The sequence below is a fragment of the Typopeltis vanoorti genome, chromosome 13 (assembly GCF_054136105.1).
Source record: "Typopeltis vanoorti isolate ZY-2024b chromosome 13, IOZ_Tvanoo_1.0, whole genome shotgun sequence".
NCBI classification, from domain to species: Eukaryota; Metazoa; Arthropoda; class Arachnida; order Uropygi; family Thelyphonidae; genus Typopeltis; species Typopeltis vanoorti.
The window spans coordinates 127413073-127438280 of record NC_143561.1 but is presented as its reverse complement, the minus strand read 5'-3'; the positions used below and the strand labels follow the sequence as shown (position 1 = coordinate 127438280).

The 25208-nt window shown below is 37.0% G+C and overlaps 1 protein-coding gene across 2 annotated transcripts in view; it reads left to right on the top strand.

Moving 5' to 3' along the window:
• LOC150100527 (uncharacterized) overlaps positions 1-25208 on the top strand; it is a 551917-nt gene that overhangs the window by 510436 nt on the left and 16273 nt on the right. For both annotated transcript variants that reach the window (XM_090402464.1, XM_090402463.1), the window contains one exon: positions 8644-8745. In XM_090402464.1, the coding sequence (XP_090258590.1) occupies positions 8644-8745 (102 nt within the window). The remainder of the gene's footprint in view (positions 1-8643; positions 8746-25208) is intronic.

Sequence of the window (25208 nt, the reverse complement as noted above, 5' to 3'; positions counted from 1 at the left end):
GACTCTTTCAATCAAAGGTGAGTTAGCTGATCTCATACGGAGGTAGACAGGTTTTTTCTCCCGGAAACTCTGGTTTTTCATCCCACATACAGACAAATTGGCCCTTCAGAACACACCCAATTTACAGACAAAAAATACTAGCTGTGGTGGTGGGTGGATGGCGCTGATGTAGATGATTGATAGTAGAGGATCAGAGTAGTGGTGGAGATGGAGGGTTGTACAGTGGGTGTCCTCCCGCGATGAGTCTTCAGACTCCTTGGAGGTGTCACGAATAATAATAATAATAATAATAATAATAATAATATGGGAAATATGACTTCTGCATTACTTTAACCTTGGTTCCTCTTCTGGATCTGGCTCCCACTCTTGAGACCTCAATAAAGGTTGAAACTGGTCTGGGTAGGTAGTGGTCCTCCTTATAATGCATAGCATTATACATGTCTGTAAGGATATGTGCCTTGCATTTTGGAATACTAAGGCAATTGATGTGAAGTCATTAGCCTCCGTATACAACTTTTTTAACTTCTCATGCAAACTTTATTTGCTTACACTTGAATAAAGGATGAAACCAAGCATATAATTTCGTGGCATCTTTAATTTATATGTATAAATTCTACTTTCATTATCTAGCCATGTCCCCATAGTTGAAGTTTCTCACAAGAATTGCTTGGCTTGCACTCATTGTATTAATCTGCTGATGCATGGCTTCTACATCTTCCTGTGGACTCCCTGATCTATAGTAGCAACCAACAATCTCCCTCCTCCTCAATATCTCTAGTTTTCCTGGTTTTATACTTCCAAATTCTCACTAAACAACCTTTCTACAAACAGCTAACCCCAAAACCATTTGAATGTAGTCCATTAGGTATATATAAGTCCTTTTGTTTGCTAAGTGTGTGTGTGTGTGTGTGTGTGTGTGTGTGTGTGTGTGTGTGTGTGTGTGTGTGTGATCTATACACAAAAGGTAACAAGATCTATAGCATATCAGTGGCATGTATTGGCACTGATATGCTATAGATCTTTTTTCTTTTTTTCTTTTTTTTTTTAACAGCTAAAAGTTACGGTCTTTTGGGAAGACAGCGTGAGGGGGCTGCTCGAAAGAACAGAGGAGGTGAAGAAGTTGGTTCAGCAAGTTTGGAACTAGACTGTAAATGGGTGTTGACCAGCAGCTGTTCTTGCTCTTGTTCTTACAGTTTAGGAGGAATGATAGTGGCCAGTTCAGCAAAGTGCTGTGCAGGAAAGTATCTTTAGAACAGACAATAAGGTAGAAACTGAATGTTTATATGTGTGTGTGAGAGAGAGATTAAGTAGATCTCTGAGGGAGGGATCATTAGTTAACTGTATTGCCCTCTTCTAAATAACATCAAGCATCTTAGAGAGGATTTTGGTGCATCCTTCATACGTATGTGAACAGTATTCCATAGTTGGACAGATTTAAGATTTGTACGGAGTAGCTGTACAGATGAGAAGTAGTACCTTGAACAGAAAAGTACATTTTTTTTAGTGGATGCAGAAGATATGGCTGAGATGTTTGTACTCATAAAGGCTGGACTAGATCAGACTAAGAGGGGGAAATTTGATTATGTTTGAATACTTGGGTATTATCAAAAGTTAGGGGAAGAGACATGAGAATCTTTCTTGTGAAAGATTAGACAGGAACTGAGGTTTTGGTGGCACTGCAAGATTTTTTTCACCACATTGAAATATAGCAATGTGAATCAAAGTTTATGACTAGTTATGGTAGATCTTGATGTTTCTAATAATTCAGATAACACAAAAATGGCATTTTAATTTTATATAAATCATTCTGTAGACCTCAGAACACGGCACCATAGTTCTCTGCAGTAGAACACATGATCATATAATCATTTGGTTTAAGTAGAAGACATCACTCCTTCTAAATGCTCAGAGTTTTGCTATTTCTAAGTTTTATTTGATGTCCTCTAGTTATTTCTTGAATAGACTGAACTGTAGGAAACCCAAAACTGAAAGAGGTACGTTTAATTTGTGTGATGTCTTTTTTTGAATTCTCAAATTTAATCCTCATTATGCTTTACTACTTTTGTGTCTAATGCTTACAACCTTTCAAACATGGAATAGTTTTACATTTATATAGTCATTCACACTAAGCTGGGGCAGATCCCCAAAAGAAGGTCATTTTTGAAACAGTGTGCTGGAGGAATCTCTTTTGAGACCGTTGTTGTATAACTTGTATATTAACGATATTGGAGCAGGTTTAACTGGAGATATGCAACGGTTGGCAATAGTACTAATAAACACTGTTAATGTACTTTGTCTAAAAATGTACTATAGGTTGATTAACCATTCTCTATGTATGGGCTCAACATAAAATATCGAATTATGGTGAAGCAGAGGACATGACATGCAAATATAAATAGGTTATGGTTCCATTGTATAAGACCTTGATCAGGTCGCAGAGATTACTGTGCACAGATTTTGGTTATCTGGTTTTCATGGTGATGAGGATATGTTAGAAAGAGCCCAGAGAAGATTAACAAAGGTGGTAACTGGTCTTTGAAATGCAGAATATGAAGCCAGATTCAGGTAATGCAATTTGTGAAGCCTCATGAATAGGAGGAGAGAGGATATGATTGAGATGTTTAAGTTGGTAAAGGATTGTTATCATGTTAATGCAGAAGAAATTTGTCATAGTATGGGAGAAGGGGTAGAACAAGAAGCTTTTCCTGGAAACTGTAGGAGAGTGTATGTAAGTAGAAGGCAGGTTGTTTGCATTGAGAGTGGTTGGTGAGTGGAATGCATTGCCTGACGTGATGAGCTTTACATTTAACAGTGTGTATCTCTTGCAAGAAATGTTTTGTTTTGACTCCATGAAAGTCAGGTGTTAATAATATTCTTCCCTATGACTTGTTTAGTTACATATGCACATAATTTTCTGCATTTCTTATTTGTTGATCTTTTCATTAACTTTTTCTTGAAGTTCCTATATCCAATATGGAGGTCTTATTTTTATATCCTTGCAAATAACTTTGCCTACACATGTTCCAGTTTGCATTAATCAATTTTCTTCAGATTTTGCTATGTAGCCTCAAAAATCTGATTCTACTTTTAAAACTAACTTCTTTGCGATTCTTCTTTTCAGTATCTACCAATTTTTATCCTGCCTAACACTACCTAGTCAATTTCTATTTTGAATTCCCTGTTCTTTTGTATTTGACCACTTGAAATGCTATCGACATTTTGATTGGTTCACGATTTACTGTTCGTACCGTCAACCATCTGTTTACATTCACAGTAGTACAACTTCATATTTGATGAACTAAAATTCTTCTGTTTCATTCATTTGAATTCTATGATCACTCTTTGGGATCCTCCTTTTGACTGTGTTTTCTTCTTAACTCTTTCCCCATTCACCAGGGTAGTGTAGAATAGATTCAACCACCTTCCTGTTTGGGAACATCCTGAAAAAAGAAATGTTAATGTTAATAAAAATAACTAAAGAATTTTTTACAATTACCATATTTACTCAAATATAACTCGCACATTTTCCCTCAAAATGAAAGTTAAAAAATCATGGTGCGAGATATAGGCAGGGATTTTTGGAAACTAAAGTTTTTCAGGAAAAAACTGAATTGATGTTGATAATTAAATCCTCAGTATTCATTGTAGTTTTAATTGCTCACATAAAGCCTCTGCAGCTCAGTCGGTATACTTGAATCTGTTTGACTGGAAAGACCTAGGTTCGATTCCCGTCTAAGACGTGAGGAAGAACCTTTATCTGGTCTCTTTCAACTAAAGATGAGTTAGCCAGTCTCATACAAAGGTAGGGGATTTTTAACCTGGAAACTTGGGTGTTTCATCCCTCCGAACAGGCAAACTGGCCCTGTGAACACACTAATTTACAGTTATAAAATACATATACTTAATCTCTTATTAAGTGGGCTCAAAACGTCTTAACGGATGGGGAACCCCATACGAATGAATAATAAATTGCTCATGTTATTTATAAAATTAATGCATTTAAATTTTAATTATCAACGTTATTTACGGGATCTGCTGCTTGTCTTCATCACGCGATATATTTGAGTCTTTAGCCACAATGCAGCTAATTTAATTCAAACAAACAGTTTCATTATTGTTTGTCTTTATCATTTCAGAATCATAAGATCACCATGATTTAAAAAAAAACAAACTGAAAATGGATATGACTTACCAAGAATCTCCTATTCACTATCGCTACTTCCGGTCTCGAGAGCAGTTTCCTTGTGTGCATTGTCAATCTACCCAAATAGTGTCATCTTCGTTCTCATCCAGGGCATTAGAGATGCCAGTTTTAAAAAAAACTCTTGGAAATTATTTCTGGTGAAATCATGTCCAAAGCTCTCAAAAATCCAGTTGCACATCTCTTAATCTTCCCTGACGGAGTCAGATCGCAGCAGCAGCTGCCATCCACTCCGTGAAGAATTTTCATACGTAGTCCTTGAATGGTTTGTTGACCGATATATCCAAGAGCTATAGTAAAGGTGGAAGACCGTTAGGAATAATAGCCACATTGGTCTTCACATTTGTGAAGACTGACTTTTTTTACTATTTTTTAAAGTTTTAACCTTTTTACATGTGCGAGGTATATGTGAAACATTTAATTTCTTTTTTTGTAAAGTAAAATCAGGGGTGCGAAATATATGCAGGGCGAATTATATTCAAGTAAATAAGGTAATCTAAAATCAAATGCCGGTAACTAATATTTAAGGAATTGACAGCGTATACTAGAAATATAAATTAAATAAACTTTAATATATACTTTCCGATATTTCGGCAAATGTCACGTTGCCATCTTCTTGGGAACTTAATACAAAGACACGTGCACACAAATACTACATAACAGCAAATGAGAACTGAAGCTAGGAAGCTAACGTTTCCCTAAAATCCTATGGTGCCCCCTGGTGGGCTATATTGGTGGTTCTTGGCCATTGGGCTGAAGTTCTTCTGATAAATGTTTCCCAAATTTGGGGAAGTCTCATGCATCCAAATCTATTGAGGTTTGGCATGTTCCTAAGGGCTGAGGCTGATTCCATGAATAGTCTTTCATACTTGAACTTGCTGCGGTGTATGACTGTGGCTTTCTTCCATCTTATTCTGTGGCGAGTATCCAGAGCGTGGTCTGCAAGCCCAGAGTGGCTGTACTGGTGAAATCGGATGTAATCCTTGTGTTCTGAGATTCTGATATTTGCTGTCCAGCCTGTTTGGCCAAAGTAAGACAATTTACAGCTGCAAGGGAACTGGTATACACCAGGTAGGTCTAGGGGAAGTGGTTGGTCTTTAGTGGAGCGGATATGGGATGCCAATTTTCTATGTGGTCTGTAACAAGTGGTTAAGTCATGTTTTAAGATTTTGTTGATTTTTTCCGAAGTGCCTCGGATGTAGGGAACGGTGATGGATTTAGAGTAATCCTTTTTGTGAAGGGGAGGGGGTGGTGGGTTGTGGATAACTGGGTTAAGTATTTTCTGGATTTTTTGGGGGGGTAGCCATTGGCTGAGAAAGTGTCACGGATGTGATTTAGTTCAGTGGTTAGGGCTTGATCAGTTGAACAGATTATTTTTGCCCTGTTGAATAGTGTCTTAATAACTCCATATTGTTGTGAGGGGGGGGGGGGGTGATGGGATTGTTGGTGAATGTATCTGCCTGTATAGGTGGGTTTTCTATAAACTGAGAAAACCAAGGTTCCATCAGGTTGGCGGGTGACTAGTGTGTCTAGGAAGGGGAGGTTATTGTTTTCCTCTTTTTCCAGGGTGAACTTGATTCTAGGATGTTGGTTGTTTAAGTGTGTTAGGAAGGAGAGGAGTGAATCCGGGCCATGTGGCGAAATAGCAAACATATCATCAACGTAGCGAAGCCATATGGTAGGTTTTTGTGGGGCTGAGTTTAAGGCTTTCTCTTCGAAAGTCTCCATAAAGAAGTTGGCCAAGGGTGGGGAAAGTGATGAGCCCATGGCTGTCCCCTCTATCTATTTGTAGAATTTTTCCTGCCAAACGAAATAGTCTGAGTTCATTGTAAACTGAAATAGGGCTGAGATATCGGGAGGAAATTTAGCTTGGATTAGCTCTAGGGTTTCTTTCAGGTGTACATTCGTGAATAGGGAGGAGAAAGCCAAAGCGCTCTCACACTATACTGGCAACACACCATCACACATAAAAAAACTCAGGCCACTTCAAAGCCAGTAAAAAAAACCTTACACTGCAACATAATGACATAATGGTCAGTTTTGGCTTCTCCTCCCTATTCTAGAATGTACCCGTCAAAGAAACCCTAGAGCTAATCCAAGCTAAATTTCCTCCCAATATCTCAGCCCTATTTCAGTTCACAATGAACTCAGGCTATTTCGTTTGGCAGGAAAAATTCTACAAACAGATAGAGGGGACAGCCATGGGTTCACCACTTTCCCCACCCTTGGCCAACTTCTTTATGGAGACTTTTGTAGAGCCTTAAACTCAGCCCCACAAAAACCTACCATATGGCTTCGCTACATTGATGTGTTTGCTATTTGGCCACATGGCCCGGATTCACTCCTCTCCTTCCTAACACACTTAAACAACCAACACCCTAGAATCAAGTTCACCCTGGAAAAAGAGGAAAACAATAACCTCCCCTTCCTAGACACACGTCACCCACCAACCTGATGGAACCTTGGTTTTCTCGGTTTATAGAAAACCCACCCATACAGGCAGATACATTCCCCAACAATCCCATCACCCCCCCCCTCCCTCACAACAATATGGAGTTATTAAGACACTATTCAACAGGGCAAAAATAATCTGTTCAACTGATCAAGCCGTAACCACTGAACTAAATCACATCCATGACACTTTCTCAGCCAATGGCTACCCCCCCCAAAAAATCCAGAAAATACTTAACCCAGTTATCCACAACCCACCACCCCCTCCCCTTCACAAAAAGGATTACTCTAAATCCATCACCATTCCCTACATCCGAGGCACTTTGGAAAAAATCAACAAAATCTTAAGAAAACACGACTTAACCACTTGTTACAGACCACATAGAAAATTGGCATCCCTTATCCGCTCCACTAAAAACCACCACTTCCCCTAGACCTACCTGGTGTATACCAGGTCCCTTGCAGCTGTAAATTGTCTTACTTTAGCCAAACAGGCAGGACAGCAAATATCAGAATCTCAGAACACAAGGATTACATCCGATTTCACCAGTACAGCCACTCTGGGCTTGCAGACCACGCTCTGGATACTCGCCACAGAATAAGATGGAAGAAAGCCACAGTCATACACCGCAGCAAGTTCAAGTATGAAAGACTATTCATGGAATCAGCCTCAGACCTTAGGAACATGCCAAACCTCAACATATTTGGATGCATGAGACTTCCCCAAATTTGGGAAACATTTATCAGAAGAACTTCAGCCCAAAGGCCAAGAACCCCAATATAGCCCACCAGGGGGGCACCATCAGGACTTTAGGGAAACGTTAGCTTCCTAGCTTCAGTTCTCATTTGCTGTTATGTAGTATTTGTGTGCACGTGTCTTTGTATTAAGTTCCCAAGAAGATGGCAACGTGACGTTTGCCAAAATATCGGAAAGTATATATTAAAGTTTATTTAATTTATATTTCTAGTATACGCTGTCAATTCCTTAAATATTAGTTATTATGTTTTAGTTATCATGTTTAACCAGCGTATGAGCTCTCAACAAGAAAAATCAAATACCATGTAAGACAACTAAAATAAGATAATATTTGAATCCTTAGATATTAGTTCAGGTATCATTAATTAGTAGTACTGAATTCAAGAAAATAGGTTAAATACAATTAGAAATATATACACGTTAGCACAAGAATAATGTTTAATTTGCCAAATATTTCATCGAGTTCCAATTCCTTACATCCGGGATTCCAGAACCAATTTCGAGAATTCTAAAGAAATATGATCTAACAGCCACTTATACACCTATTAACAAATTATCCCCCAGTTTCCTCCAGCTAAAGATAAACGCTCAACTTTGTCTCCACTTGGTGTGTATCAGGTTCCTTATAATTGTAATCTTTCTTACTTTGGGCAAACCGGACGTTCCACAGAAAAAAGAATTCAAGGGCACCAGTCATCAATTCAACACAACAAACCTGAGAAATCTGGATTAGCTCAGCATGGATTAGAAACAAACCACAACATCCTTTGGTCCAAATTTTAACGTTTATTTAAAGAAAGTGTAGAGGCCTTACTTCAACGTCCTAACTTGAATCATAATGACTGTATATCTATATCAAAAATTTGGGAAAGTTTAATCAGGATAACACATTAAATTTATTTATTTATTTATCAGTATAATATTATTTAAGATCATTATATGAATTTCGGAATTAATATCTTTAATTATGCGATATGACATCATGCAGCACGTTCTGTGTATGAATGATCAATTGTTCGTATTCCACTTTGTTTTTAAAACTATTCCGATGTAGCCACTGAAGATGGTCTGTAATATTCAGACTGAAATATTTGGCAAAAAACATTATTCTTGTGCTAACATGTATATATTTCTAATCATTATGTCACAAATATCGTTAAAAAATCAAAGGTTAAAGACAATTTTTTTGTTATGTATCTTAGTTAATTAATGACATCCATTCTTTATTATTCAGCATCCACAGATTCAGACCAAATCTTCTAAGTACATCAAATATCTTTGTGCAGAAGATGAAAGAATTCATAAGCAGTGGGTGATGGGTATCAGACTTGCTAAGGTAAGATTAATTGCTTTGTATACAAGATCATAAATAATCTTCCCTTCTAATTTGATAACAATATTTTTTAATATTATTACAACTCCAAGGAGTCCTTAGACTCATTGAGAGAGGCCCTAAACATCATGCCAAGAACTGTCCAACATTTGTACAGTGTCTATCAGACTTTGCTTTAAACTTATTCACAGTCATGGCAACCACAACAGACTTTGGCAATCTATTCCATTCATTCCCTATTCTCCAAGCAAAAAACCTAGTTCTAACACCCTTGCTAACTATACTCTTACTCAGTTTCCATAGATGTCCCCTAGTTCTCCCACCACCAGACCTATTCTGAAAAATTTCCTCTGAATTAATTTTGTAAAAACCCCTGAGTAATTTGTATGCCTCAATCATATCACCCCTTTTCTGCCTATCAACAAGTTTCTGTAAGGTTCATTCATAGACCTGCTACCATCTTGGTCACTGGCCTCTGGATCTGCTTCACCTCCTCCTCATTACCAAGAAACCCTGGCACCATTCAGGATGGGGGTTGTATCATGGCTTCATAAAGAAGAACAATAACCTGCTTGTCTCTTCTTGTCAAAGTATTCTTCAGTAAGTAATCTTATGATCTGCTTCAGTTACTTTTGCTGTGTCCCCTAAACTTTAACTCCCTATCCACTGACACTCCCAACATCAATTTCCTGGAGTACAGTTCCACCAATGTGGTATACAGCTGGTAATCACCCCAAAATGCATAACCTTATACTTGGCCACATTAAACTGACATCCATTCTCCTTTTCCCAGTCTGCCAATCTATCCAAATCATCCTGCAAAATTTTGACATCATCTGTATTAAGTATTGTTCTACCCAACTTCCCATTATCAACAAATAACTGAACAGTTCCTCTCAGATCCTTTCCTATATTTGTAATGCACAAATTAAACAGTAGCAGTCCTAGAACAGAACCCTGTGGCATGCCACTAGTCACAGGCCTTCTTGTCAAAGGACTTTGAAAAGTCCAACAGATCCAACTGTAAACCCATTACCTTTATCCAACTCATCTGTCACTGTATTATAGAACATGAGTAAGTTACTAAGGCATAACTTACCCTTCACAAAAGCATGCTACCTCATCTATCTATTCCTGTATTTTGATCTTGATCAACTTCTCCAATACTTTAACCACCATTCCTGATATGCTGATTGGTCAGTAATTTGCTACATCAGTCTTGGAGCCTCCTTTATGCAGTGGAACTATTTTCCCTTCTTTTCACTCCCTCGAGACTAACCTAGAGCTGAGACTTAGATTAAACAATATGGTTAAGGGCACTAACAATTCTCTCTCTCCACTTCACGCAAAACTTCAGCCGGTATGCCAGCCTGTCCCACAGCTGTATTCACACTAAGGTTCTGTAATATGCTATACATCTCCCTTTCATTTATCTTAGTTCCCATATATAAGTCTTTGCCTTTCTTGTTACTGCAATATATACTCTTGCAAAGTGTTCACATAATGATTCTACTATTTTGATTGATTCACTCCCTACCATTAGAGGCGTAGTGAGGCTATGGCCAATGTGGCCCCGGCCATAGGTGCTAATTTTACATAGCCGCAATTTTCTTTCCTGGCTATAGGCGCCAAAATTTCTCACGATGTCTCTGCCTACCATCAGCATTCATTAAAATCATTCTGCCATAAACATTCTTCCTTTTACTTGCAACATATTGAAATAACTGCTTGGGATTATCTTTGGCCTGCACTGCAAATTTCCTTTCATAAGTTGCTTTTGCTTTTCTTACTGCAATGTTTATTCTTCTGGCCTATGCTTTCTACTGCTCATGTGCCTGCTGGATTTCTTTATCGTTGAATTCCGACCTCAATTTTTTGTAGCACCAGCTTAATGATGAAATTCATTCATTTAACTCCCACTTGATTTGCAGTCTGCTATTACCTCCCTCAAAAACTTCTTTACCACTTCCCATGCACTATCAACATCCAGCCCTTGCAGTTTTACATGCCATGCCACTGATCCAAGTAATCTTATAAGCTTGTCATACTTACCAGTCCACATATATACTGTCTTAACTGAAAATTCCATATGTTTAGTCACCTCCCAGGTCAAGACCATATGATCACGCTCACCAGTTGGTGGCAGTGTGGTCATATTCGTTATAGACATCTCAGATGCAATTACTAGATTGAGCACTCTCAAAAGCCTAATATATTCCATCACATGCTATTTCAGGTAATTATCCCTTAGAAACTGCATAAATTCCATTTCTTTCCTTCCATGTGTCCTCTCCTCCTTCCAATCTACAAGGGTGGTCAAAAAAGTTCTTGCAGTCGACCATAGCTGGCAACACTATTGGCAAGATTTTTTTTTCTAAGTTGGTACATCTGTGATAAGCATCCATGTGAAATTGAAGTCATTCTATCAAGTAGTTTGTTTTATACAGCTGTCTGAAGCAAAAGTGTTGTCGGTATCCCTTGAAATGGATAAAATAAAATTGAGTATTGTGCTGTTATAAAATTCTTTGTAAAAGAAGGTTTAACGGCAAAAGAAATTCATTCGAATTTCGTAAAAGTTTATGGCCACTCTTCTCCTTCATTTTTGACAATTAAGAAATGGGCTGCCGACTTTAAACATGGCCGTATCAGCCTTGAAGATGATCCATGTGAAGGACATCTAAAAAGTGTAACACCTCCAGAAATCATTCATCAAGTGCACGATATGTTATTGGATGACCAGCGAGTCAAAGCGCATGAAATTGCTGAGACTATAGGAATTTCAAAAGAACATGTAGGATATATTTTGCATGAAGAATTGCAAATGAAAAAGCTTTGTGCAAGATGGGTGCCATGCTTGCTCACAGTAGATCAAAAATGTACTCGCATGAAAATCTCTGAACAGTGCTTGGAGCGTTTTAACAAGAATAAAACTGATTTTGTGCATTGATTTATTACTATGGAGGAGACTTGGATCCACCATTACACACCAGAAAGAGCAGTCAAAACAGTGGATAGAAGCCAGTTGCTCAGCACCAAAGAAAACAAAGTCGGTTCCATCAGCAGGAAGCATCATGGCATTGGTGTTTTGGGATGCTAAAGGCATTTTGTTTATTAATTATCTTGAAAAGGGTTAAACAATAACTGGAGAATATTATTCCGATCTTTTAACCAGACTAGACGAAAAAATTCCCAGTTTGCAGAAAAAAAAAAAAATCATCTTTCATCAGCACTACGAATTGTTTGAACATCCACCCTATTCCCCAGATTTGGCTTGCTCTGACTTCTATCTCTTCCCCAAAACTCTTCCTCACTGGTCAGTGTTTTTCTTCAAATCAAGAGGTGATTGCAGCTGTAGAGAGGTATTTTTTTGCAGATCTTACTGAGAACCACTATAGGGATGGGATAATGGCACTGGAATTAGTTTTTTCATTGTTAGGCTGCAAACTTTTCAGATCACCCTCATATGTTCCAATAGTTGAAATCTCCCATAATAATTAAATGTTTCTCCACCCATTGAGTTTATTTGCAGATGCATCCTATCTCTATCATCTTTTCCATCCCTTGGTCTATAGCAGCATCCAACTGTATATTTTGTTCTGCTGGCCTCTATCTCACACCAGATAGCCTCAAATGTGCCATTTTCACTATCCTGAAGTTGAACTTCTACTCTCTTTGGTTGCAATTCATAAGCCATCATCAATAATACTCCTTTCCCCTATTCTTTTTTCTATCCTCCCTGAACACACTATATTCTTCACATTCTGTCCCATTAATTATATCATCTTCTGTTAGCTATGTTTCACTAATGCCAATATCCTTTGGCCAGGATGAACTAACCCATGCTAAAAATTCCTCCTGCTTGTTCCAAATGCTTGTGGCATTAGTGGACATAAGTGCAAAAGTCCCACCACTATCCTGACACTTTATACTATCTCATTCTGGTTTGTCACCAGTGGTACTAAACTTTGGCATATTATAAACATTCTTACACTTTTCTGTCCCACTGATATCTGCATATCCACTCTACAGTTCCTCCCCCACCCTAAAAAAGCTATAGTTTTCGTGATTCTACACATCCACTTCATTCAACAACACTTTTTCCAGTCTCTGAAACTAAACCCATTCAGATGCAAACCATCCTTCTTGTATAAGTCCTTTCACCAGTCAAACTCACTCCATACCACTCCTCCTGCATAACCTACGTATCGAGTCTTTCACTATTATGGCTCTCCTTCTCAGCTCTACTCTGTCATACCATGGCAACAGACCTACTATCTTACCTCTCTCACTATTTTCTTTTGCTACTTCCAGTAATTCTTTCATGTCCTCTTTCATGCTATACTTTTCTCCTTTCAAATCATTTGTTCCAGCCAATACAATCATCTCTTTCACCTTATCCTTTTGTGCTCTAATAGCCTATATAACTAGTGCTATGGGTAAAATGGTGAAATATGTCTAAGAGACTGTTTGCTCTGCATAACTAATTTTAATTTCAAATTTCCATCCCCTGAAAATATTAACATTTTGATTTAAAAACTATAGATAGAACTGCCTGCAGTTTCAAAATGTGAATAAGTTTCTTTCTGCTGTTAGCTGACTAGTACAGTCTCATGTCTGACACAAAGAAAGAGAGAATTGGAAGCTGACCAGTTTAAGGTACATAGCATTTCATAGAAACCATTGCTTCATTAGTGTTTTGCCTTTCTTACCTGTGAAAGGCAATACTGAAGTAGAACATTTGGAACCAAGGATATATTAAGGGTTAATAATTTGGAAATCCTAGGAACCTCCATAGCTCATGCAGTATAGAAAAATGAACCCCTTTGGTTGGAAAGACAAGTTTAGATCCCATCTAGGACATGAAGAACCTTTATTAGGACTTTTCAATTGAAGATGAGTTAGCCAGTCTCATATGGTGATTGCAAGGTTTTCCCTCCCAGGAACTCCTGTTTTTATCCCAGCAGACCACATAACAATTTACAGCCATAGTACACAATGCAAATAGGATTAACCACTCTATCATAAGCAGTATCAGGGTTCTAAAGCAAAGTTACTTGGCTGTGACTGGTACCATTGAACCTAACACAAGAGGGAAGATGAGATAATTTGAAAATATTTCATTAGAGACCTAACATGGTATAATTTTTCAAGGCATTTTTTTTCCTAATAAGTTGAGTAGTCTCACACTTAGCAACAAAAATAGGTCACAACCCAAAACATAATTCCAAAGTTCAACCATGGTGGGATTCCAACCAATACCATAATAAGCAACAAATAAAAAATGAAATTATGTGCAAATGTAACTAAACAAGTCATGAGGAAGGATATTATTAACACCTGACTTTCATGAAGTCAAAACATTTGTTCCAAGAGATACACACTGTTAAATGCAAAACGCATCAAACTGTGCTTTACACCCATTTAAACTGTCCATTCACTACACTGTCAGCCAATGCTTCCTCTCATCAACCATTCTCAATGCAAAGAACCTGCCTGCTACTTACATACACTCTCTAGGAATGGCTTCTTGTTCTACTCCTTCTCCCATACTATGACAAATTTCTTCTGCATTAACCTGATAACAATTCCCCTACAAAGTATATACTTTGCATCCATTGTTGCTAACCAAATTTCAGAACCTTTCATTCTGAAACAATGAAATGACAGTTCCTCTTACCTGTCCACCCATACAATCTATTCAAGTTTAGTCAACTAAGCCATGTAACACCACATCTGCTTTGTTTCTCATCATTCTCTCTCCAATTTTGCATTGTTTGCAAACAGTTATAAATCTCCCATTAAACCTGACCCAATATCATTAATGTACAATTTAAACAACATTGACTCCAAAACAGATCCTTGCAGCACACCACTGGTGACCTTTTTCTTTCAGGATACCTCACTCCAAATCTTTGTATAAAAGTAACTAAACAAAAGTCATGAGAAGAATGGCATGAATATAGAAGATCAGAACATTTATCAACTGTGTTATTGAGTCTATTTAAAAATGGAGGAAATGGTACTATAAAAGGAATCAGAACCAAAGATAAAGGTATTTTGAATATCTGAAGTAATTCTTTGAAAGATTGTTAAAATGATATAAGCAGTGAGAAAGCAATAGTATAAAATATTCAAGAAAAATGAAGATATATATATATATATATATATTAGTACTTGAGGTAGAAAAGCCATCAGAAATGTGGAAAGGCAACTGGTGTAGATAATATTTGACCATAAATGCTGAAAGATCATCATCATCCTTTCAGGTATTTGAGCCCAATAGCCTAATTTTGATGCTGTAAAATATGCAGGTATAAATGTTTTACAGTGACTACACTACATAATTCAAAAGGCTTGTTAAGAAGGTCAAATTCCAGAAATAAAACTTGAATGTGACCTGCCAAAGAATTTCTGTATCGACTGTTCCAGATATGATTCATGCAAGCAGCTTGTGGCAAGGCTTGAGAAATTTGGGAAAGAATAAGCTGGCTTTAGGCCAAATAGGAGTTGTCAGGATCAGATTTTTTACTTTAAAACAGAAATTGAGAAATCATGGGAATATATAATAAGGATCTTTTAAGTTTTGTAGATCTAGAAAAAAGAAACTATTCAAAGTGCAATGCAACAGTCATGTATTGTAAATGGACTTGACTAGAAGAAGACTTACTGCAACATTGTTGACCAGAAGGCAAGTCCACTGATCAGGAATACCAGAATGATTTGGCAAGGGCATACATGGAATAAGGTGCCAAAAAAAAACCTATTCTAACTGCAGCAATTGTGTGTTGTAAATGGACCTGGCTACAAGAGTCAACAATGTCACAGTAAGTCTCCTTCCTCATTGTCCAGGAACAGAGCTCAAGGCTTTCTGTGGTGTCAGTATAACTCCCGAGGTAGCCTTGACATTCTACATCTGAGTACAGTCATTGCTTGCAAGAGAATGGGCAGCCATGGTGGGATGGGAAACTCGGTCACTGAATCAAATGACTTGCTTGCTATTTCCTTAAAGCAAATCAAAGAGAAAAATCGAGATGGATACACTACTGAAGATATGCCAGAAATGATCCCACTACACGAAAATCCTATTATTAGAAAAACGTGCACCACAGAGGATCGACAAAATACCTTCATCATATCTAATAGATGGACTGTTAACATATAGAAAAATATCCTCCTTCCCCTCAATAAGACAAAGTAATTAATATACTGAGCCCTAGAGGGAGTCAAATTTGACGTCTTAGATATGTTTTCAGAAGAAGAATCATGGACACTGGCTGTCCACAATTCTCAAAGAAGAAAGAAAAAAAATCCAAGTCTAATGAAAACAAAATCTCTCAACATAGGAAGCTGGATGACACCACTAAAAAAAAAAATAAATAAATAAAAAATTAAAATACAGCTAATTCTCTTTTTACACGACTTCAAAATAACACTGTTTAGAAAACAAAAGCAATTTATTTTTACATGGAATATTTTGATTTAACACGGTTCAAATGGTGCTTATTTTTAAAATTTCTGTTTGGATTTAGTTTCTGTTAAATAGGGTACTTCCATTATAATTATCATTTCCTAGAATGGTACATATGTACTTAAACTTGAATTTTGGGGAACTCCCTCAATGTTTTAAATATCGGGGATTACTCTAAGCTGCAGAATGTACAGTTGTGGCAACAACAAAAAAAAAATCAATTTTTGTAGTTATGATTCCCCGAAGTTAAGCCGACAGATGATTCTTTATATTCACTTGCCATTGGTTCCTGGAAGCAGAAGGGTGCTATGCTGATTCCACGAAGTTAAGTTGGTCCGTTATGGGAGGCCTGCCTAAATAAAGCTACTTGGAAGGAGTTAAGCTGTTTGCTAAACAATCATCTTGTTTACAATTCGAAATGGTTACACATCTTGTGTTTTTCATGAAAGTTTTGTTCGTGCAATAGAGTTTGTGTCTAAGACCACGGGCGAAAGGTGTGGATTTTAACACATTTGCAGTGCACTGGAAAGCAAACAAAAAAGGTTAGGTTACAAAAGAAATTTTTAATGAATGGTTCAATGATTTGTTCCAGAAGTTAAATGCTGTTTGATGGGAAAAAATCTGGACTTTAAAGTTTTATTGATTACAGACAATGCGCCTGGCCATCCTTTTTTAGAACACCCAAATGTAGAATTTTGTTTTCTGCCACCTAATACAACCACTAGACCAGGGTGTGATCGCTACCTTCAAAACTTACTAAATAAGAACATTCCAATACATTTTGGATAAACTAGAAAAGAATAATCTACTGACAGTTATTGATGTGTGGAAGAAATTTTCTATCTTGGATTCATCAAACTGGCGAAGTTGGCATTATCAGAATTGAAACCATCAACTTTAAATGCCTGCTGGAAAGCTACTTGGCCAAAATGTGTGAAAAAGAAAAGATTCCATCCACTGAAAGACTAATTAAAGAAGGGCTTAAAATGGCTAGTAAATTGCAAAGTCATTTTCTTACACATGATCCAAATACTGAATGAACTGAACAGTTCATTCAGTATTTAAACATGAACTGAAGTCATGTATTGTGCGATATACATAGTTCTAGTCAGAACAGGATCTCAACGATTAATTACAGAGTTCGTGGTAAAAAAAAAAAAAAAAAAAATCAACCTGCAAAATGAGTGAAAATTATTATTGAGAATTATTGAAAATTAGTGCTAATTTAGTTCCTTTTACTAAGAAAATATTTCAGCATTGCAGTATGAACAGGGCCAAAGTGTTTCAAGTGATTTAATTCCAGTCTCACATAAAAAAATGCAGCTACTATCAGAAAGTTACAGCGAATAAAATTTAATAACTAATAGCCATATGCGCAGGTGAATTTGGGCCTTTTAGAATTTCTGTTTTATTATTGACAAACTATCTTCTTTAAGAACATTCCAGTACATTTTAGATAAACTAGATAAGAATAATCTACTGACAATTATTGATGTGTGGAAGAAATTTTCTATCTTGGATTGATCAAACTGGCTAAGTTGGCGTTATCAGAATTGAAACCATCAACTTTAAATGCATGCTAGAAAGCTACTTGACCAAAATGTGTGAAAAAGAAAAAAGTGATGATGAAGATTTTCCACCCACTGCAAGATTAATTAAAGAAGGGTTTCAAATGGCTAGTAAATTTCAACACGTGTTTTATGTTCCTAAATTCGGAAATATGAATGCTGATCAACGTGTAACCTTAAAATAAAGAGTATCTTCTTTAAGAAAGATACATATGTATATATTAAATAAGCATTTAAAATAAAAAATATTCCATTAAAATTAAATAGTATTTTATTCAATGGTTTTCATATGTATTGTTTGTATCGAGTTTTCACATCTGGAACCATTCTTCTCTTTATCCATATGCAATGCATTCTTTTTTGGAAGTCCGCGCAGTTAATCTAGTGGCTTTGCACTTCGCAACCATGTGCCTGGGGAAGGAGTGTCCTGGGTTCAATTCCCGTCGACGACAAGAGGAGTTTAAGGATCTTCCTCAGCCATAGCCAAGTTAGCAGGTCTTGGGTGTGGACAGCAGGGTTTTTTTCACAAGTTTATCTGGGGGTTTTCATCCCACAAGCAGGCAAACCGGTCCTGTGAATACACACAGATTACAGTCACGAATACTGACCCAGCCATAGGCCTGATTCAGAGCCTGGATAAAATTTGGGGGAACTGAAATGGTGCTATACATCCCCATAAAGGGGACACACGGCCACTGTATCATCATACAATTATTATTATTATTTAGGCCTCCAGGGAGTCAAAAGACTCATCGCGGGAGGTTCCTTCTAGGAAACACAAAGTCAATCATACCACTCCTTAAATTCATTGACAATTCTCGCTCTCACCACAATACCAGGCAATGCATTACACGGTTCAACCACCCTCCATGCAAAGAAACCACTCCTCACTCTCTTGCTCACAGTTTCCTTTCGTAACTTCCAGGGATTGCCCCTTGTCATCACTCTTTCCCGCTGTTCAACTAAGCAAAAGAACTCCCCAGTGTCAACCCTGTAACCACCTCTCAACTAACCCCCTGTAACTAACATTGCAGTCCTGAAACTGTCTTTGTTATCCACCTTTGTACCCTTTCCACAGTTAATTTATCCCCTCCAAATCCTAGGGACCAAATCTGAGAACAATAGGCTAAGTGTGGTCTGATCAGGGTCTTATACAGCGGAATGATAACTCTTATCTCTGCAGGTCAGCATCCTTCTCATTATTGCAGTAATCTTCTGTGTTACCTTCATCCCCTTTGCAATATGTCCCCGGAATTTCAACTTTTCATCTCAATCATTGACCCCAGATATCTTGTCTCCCCTACTTGCTCCAGTATATCTCCTCCAATAGAGTATGCAGCTCCCATTCGATGTGTCTGAAACCTCAAGACCTTGCATTTTGCTGCATTTAACCGATACCCCCATTCATTTGCCCATCTGTCTAGCTTATTCAAATCCTCTTGCATGAATACCACATCATTCGCAAACAACTGAATATCCCCCTGCAATCCACTGACAATGTCAATGATATAAAGGTTAAACAATATAGGTACTTGTAACCCTCTGCCTCCTTAAAACTGCCCCACCATACACCACTCTCTGATACCTATCGGACAGCCAAATCCTAAATCCGGTTGACCAACCTGACATCCAAACCCATGTGCTGCAACTTCAATATCAGCTTATCATGTGGCAACTTGTCAAATGCCTTTACTAAATCCAAGAAAATGACAGTATATGCGGGACATGGTCAACGGAATAAAAGATCAAATATGCAATTCTATTTTGTTGATCTATTACCAGGTAAAAATGAGTTAAAAGAATGGTATAAACATAAAATTTGAAAAAATCTCGCTTATAATTAAGTTTATTTTTAGTGTGTAGTTAGGATAGGTTACTACAAATTAAACTACAAATTATGTTTGTTAATTAAAAAATAATATTAATAAATTAATTAAACTATTTTTTTCTTTATATTAATATTGTGCAATTATACCTTTTCATTTTTAAACCACTCTTTTTAACCATCTCTTTCTCAAATGATCCTACAAATTTTGATATATAATATAAATTATTAATATAAATATATTAACTAGCTAACTCTTTTGTATGGGAAATTTCAATATAACTTCTATACACTATTCTTAATTCTACACAATAAAAATAAACTTAATTATAAGTGAGATTTTTCAAATTTTATGTTTATACCGTTCTTTTAACTCATTTCTCAAAAAAATATTATTTAAATTTCCCTGGTAATCAACAGAATAGAATTGCATATTTGATTCTGTCGCCCAGTCGTCGTGTACCCATATATGCCTTTCAATCATCTACTGCTCTTGTAACTTTATTTTAAAAGGCTAGCATATTACTAAAACAAGAGCACCCCCTCACAAATCCATGTTGACTCTCACAGATAACAACATTATCCTTATCTGCCCAATGTTGTATACAGTCGCTAACTAATTTCTCCAAGATCTTAACAACTACTGATGTCACACAAACTGGCCTATAATTAGACACTTCCAGTCTGCAACTGCCCTTATGCAATGGCACTATCTTACCTTCCTTCCATTCCCTGGCACTCTTTCCGTAGCCAGGTCAAAGGAACTGTCAGTTCCTTAGCACATTCTCTCAAAACTCATGGTGAAATACCATCCAGTCCCACAGCTTTACTGACATCCAGAGTACTCAGTATTTGGAACACACTCTCCTCCTGCACCTCTAAACCTCGAACCTGCTTATCCCTTTAGCATTAAAATTTACTCCTCCAGGATGAAATACACCAATAAAGTGTTCATTGAACAATTCCACTATGTCCTCTGCATCAGTCTCTCTGTTCTCATTTTTATCCCACAATATCATTCTTCCACAATCATTTCTCCTCCTACTGGCCACATAGCTAACAAATTCTCTAGGATTTTCTTTGGATCTTAGGGCCAATCTCCTCTCATATTCCAGTTTTGCCTTCCTTACCATACAGTCACTCTCCTGGCCTGTGTCTTATATTCTTCATGCATCTTCTCTTCACCTGTCTCCTTATATCTCTTCCATAGCCTCTTTTTCACATGCAGTTCCTGTTTAATATTGTTTGTCATTCACTTTACACCAAATCATGTCCTCTTCTTCACTTGTGGAATGCAGCTCGCTATTGCTGCTAACAAATATTCCTTCACAATTTCCCAAGCACTAATGATATCTCAGCCTTCCAATTCCTCCCTCCATGAAACTTCCCCAAGTTGATCTTCTAAGGACTATTATAATCACCTGCCTTATAACTGCACATATGTTCCTATCTCTTTGATACTCCTGCATGTCTATTCATCTTCCAAGTCAAAACCACATGGTAACTCTCTCCAACTGGTGGGAGGGATGTCATCTCAGTTATTATCAACTCTTCTGATGCTATGACCAAATCCAAAACTCTTGAACCTCTTGTTTCCTCTATTGCATGTTGCCTTATTGCTACATGTATCTTCCTCTCCCCAAATTATACTACTGTAGTTAAAATCTCCTATAACAATCATTCTTCTTGCACTTGCCAAGCTCAACTGTCTAAACATCTCCTGGTCCCCACCCTCTGTGCTCCTTGGTTTGTAGCAACACCACACTAAATATCCCATCTTACATATTTCTGCCTCACACCATATGCTTTCAAAATCATTAGTGTCACTGCCTTCCAAAGCCTCCATTCTTAGAGGACATAAGTCGTCAATTATCATAAGCAGTACTCCACCACCATGCTTTCCCTTCCTAACCTGCCGAAATATGCTGTACCCTGCTACTTATATTCCTGTTATTATATCCTCTTCTGTCAACCACGTCTCAGTGATCCCAATAATCTTTGGCCAATAATTAATTATTTTTTACATGGTTTTCATTTACATGGATTTTTCTGAAACCAATCTACTGTGTAAATGGAGAATTGGGTGTATTCCTGCAATGGAATTGTAGTGGATTCTGTCACAATATCAATGACATTAAGGCCATAAGGACGGGACGGGATGGACATGGAGGAGTTACCATCCTTGTAGGCAACCATGCCCACCAACACAGAAGCAGTTTTCTTCAGGTTAATTTGCAGTTGCGAGAGGAAACTACAGGTATCCTCCCTCACATACATCAATTACAAGACCAATGCTGTAATTGAGCACTTATAAGATAGAAATTTAAGTATAGTTCCCAAGTCTATGCTGGCTAGACCCTGTTCACCATAAAACCATAACTGCAAATGGAGCATTTTGAATTTTACCAATCCTTAGCCTGTACATTAAGGCAAATGAACCAATTTAATTGCTTCAACATCAATAACTGTCACTATTATATGCTACTAAAATAAAATCCCTACTAAGTCATCTCACATGGCCATTTTTTTTTTTTTTTTTTTTTTTTTTTTTCTCACTGTCTGAGAATATTTTCAACACCCATCAAGCTGCCATATGATCCTTTGGTTTACAAATAAAAGCTCTTACATGCTCTAGATATAAGGGTAGACAACATAGTTCTGATTGCATGAAACACTTCCTACATACTACCATGCAGGTTTTCCTTTTTCCAGCTACTTAAATCTTTCACACCTCCTGCTGTTTTGAGCTCATAGAATTGGATACTCGGATTTTGTACCCGTCTAGTGGTTCAAAATCAGAGACTAGCGGGATCTTTGCTGTTTTACCAGACAATGTCTGTTCAGATCCCACTAGAATGTAACATCTTTACAGCTGAGCCATATGCTATAGACTTGCATTAAAATACATAACATTGCATTGCTACCAAAGGTGCATAATATACTCAGATCATAAAGTTCTCTACAAGCAACAAGATGTCTAGAGCTATGGAAACACCCAGGGCTCTCCCAAATCCATCTCCCCTCTCAGTTATTGAAGCTATACTTAGATTCCAAGCCGTGTTGAGATCAAGGGAAACGATGCTGCAGATACTGCAGCAGGTAGCTCATTGCTCCAATTCTTATAACATGCCTGTCCCATACACAGGCTATCAAACACAAACTTTTATTGTAGTGGCAGATATCGTGGAATGGAGGGACCAATTTTAAGCTCTAGTAATAAATAAAGGTCTTAGTCATCTTGCATATTTCTTCCTGTTGTGGGGTGATTACATGGCTGTGTGCGAGTACTGTAATACTGAACTAACCATCCTTTTATTTTAATATATTTTAATATACTGCTTTCATTTTGCCAATAAACAGTCATTCTTTTAATCAACATCATAATCTTTCTAAGCCTTATACACTGAGGCAGATTTTATTACACTCCCCAAATATTTGTTTGGTTCTTAAATGTTTATAGAAAAATAATATTTTTAACTGTATATAAACCATGTATATATTATGTTTTATTTTTATTTATTTAATGAATACTTTATTTATAAATAAGCTTTTAATCAAATTACTTTTGCTTTAGATACTGCTAAGATCGTGACTGGTGCAACAGTCCTTGCACCATTCAACTTTAAATTAATCAAACTTCAGCTTTTCATGATGTTGCCTTCATGAGGATGAAATATACTGTTAAGCTGCTTATTGAATACTTCAACTATTCTCTGCATCAGTTACCAATCTACCACCATATTCCCACAGTTATTATTTTTATTTTTTTCTACTTTATTTCTAAACCTCACTAGGGTTTTTCTTGGCTTGATTAGTTAATTTATGCTGATACAGCACTTTTGCAACCTTTCTGGCCTGCTCTTTGTACTCTTCACACAACTGATAATTATTGACGTCAACATTCATCTTGTTTTGCCTCCATAGTGCCACCTTCTTCCAGATTTCATGCTAAATCTCTTCATTCATCTATTTCACTGCTACTTCATTTAGCCTTTTCTCCTTTGGAATATGTTCATACATTGCTGCTGTTAAACAGCTTTTGAACAATGTCCAACACAACTGTCTCCTTCCCACTCAACTCCTCTTTCCATGCTATAGCTCTCAGTTGTCTCCTAAGCTTTTTCAGCCTTGTAGTTCCACATAAATCATTTTTTCAGATGCTCTCATTTGACTGGCTACAATCCAAGTGATCACTTCATGGTCACTCTCAACAACTGTAGAAGATTATACATTCGATTCATGATCACATCCTCTAATGATATAATCAGATCTAAGACTCTCAGCCCTCATGTGCTCCATTACATATTGCCTAAGACTGTTACTGTTACCTTAAGAACTCATCATCATCAAATTCCTGACATGTATTCTCAAGAGGTGGTACAGGATGTTATGATAGTACTACATGAAGAACTTACATCATCACTAACTTCCTATCAACAATTTTCCTCTAAATCAATCTGTTATCTGTTTAAAGACTAATATTATCAGATCTTATATTTCTGTCTTCTAAGGCACTTTTTACTGTATCAATCCACCTATATCTTGGTCTTCTTTTGGGTATTTTTCTGCCAACCTGACAGAGAACACTTGTTTTGCTAATCTTTCCTCTCCCATTCTGTTTAAGTGACCTACCTGAGATTAGCTCTGCTAACACATTCCTGGATGCTAATAATGTCAAGTTCTTCTTTTCTAATATCCTTGTTTTTAATATGATATTGCCTTTGATGCCATCTGTTCTCACTCAGGACTCTCATATCGGTGGTCTCTAGTCTTTAATCAAGTGTCTTATTTCTAACCCAGCTCTCAAATTCTTAAGTTAAAATTGGTTTAAACACCGTCTTGTATACAGCTGATTTAGTGTTTTGACTAATTTCACTCATTTCCCATATAAATTTATTCATTTGACTTCTACCATATTGGCTTTTGATTCCGTCATCTATTTCCGTATTTAATTTACCGTCTTCACTAAAAATTGTGCTTAAATAGCTGAAATGTTTCACTTGTTCTATAGGTTCTCCATTCATGATGCAGTTGATATTTTCAATGTTTCTGCCTATTTTCATTGTCTTTGTCTTATTATTGCTGATTTTCATACCAAATTTATTACAACAGTTATTCAATTTAGTCAGGGAATCTTGCAGACTTGTACTGGATTTATTTAAAAGTATAAGATCATCTGCATAAAGTAAACAGCCGAGATTAACATTTCCAGTTTCATATCAGGATTAATATTGCTTTCCTTCATAATGTGATCCATATAGATGATGAATAACAGAGGGGATAATGTACATCCTTGTCTGATACCAGATTTAATATCAAAACATCTTCTGTACTTCAATTCTCACTTCGGCCTTACAACTCAAATAAAGACTAAGTATTGCTTGATATAATGCCCCATTGACACCATATAACTGTAGCATTTTGGATAGTTTCTCTCTCTCTCTCTCTCGGAACCTTGTCATATGCTTTTTGCAGGTCTACAAAACTTAAATACAGATCTTTGTTATATTCTCGCGATTTTTCAACTATTTGTCGTAAAGTGAAAATCTGATCCTGACAGTCTCTATTTGGTCTGAATCCAGCTTGTTCTTCACCAAGCTTCCCT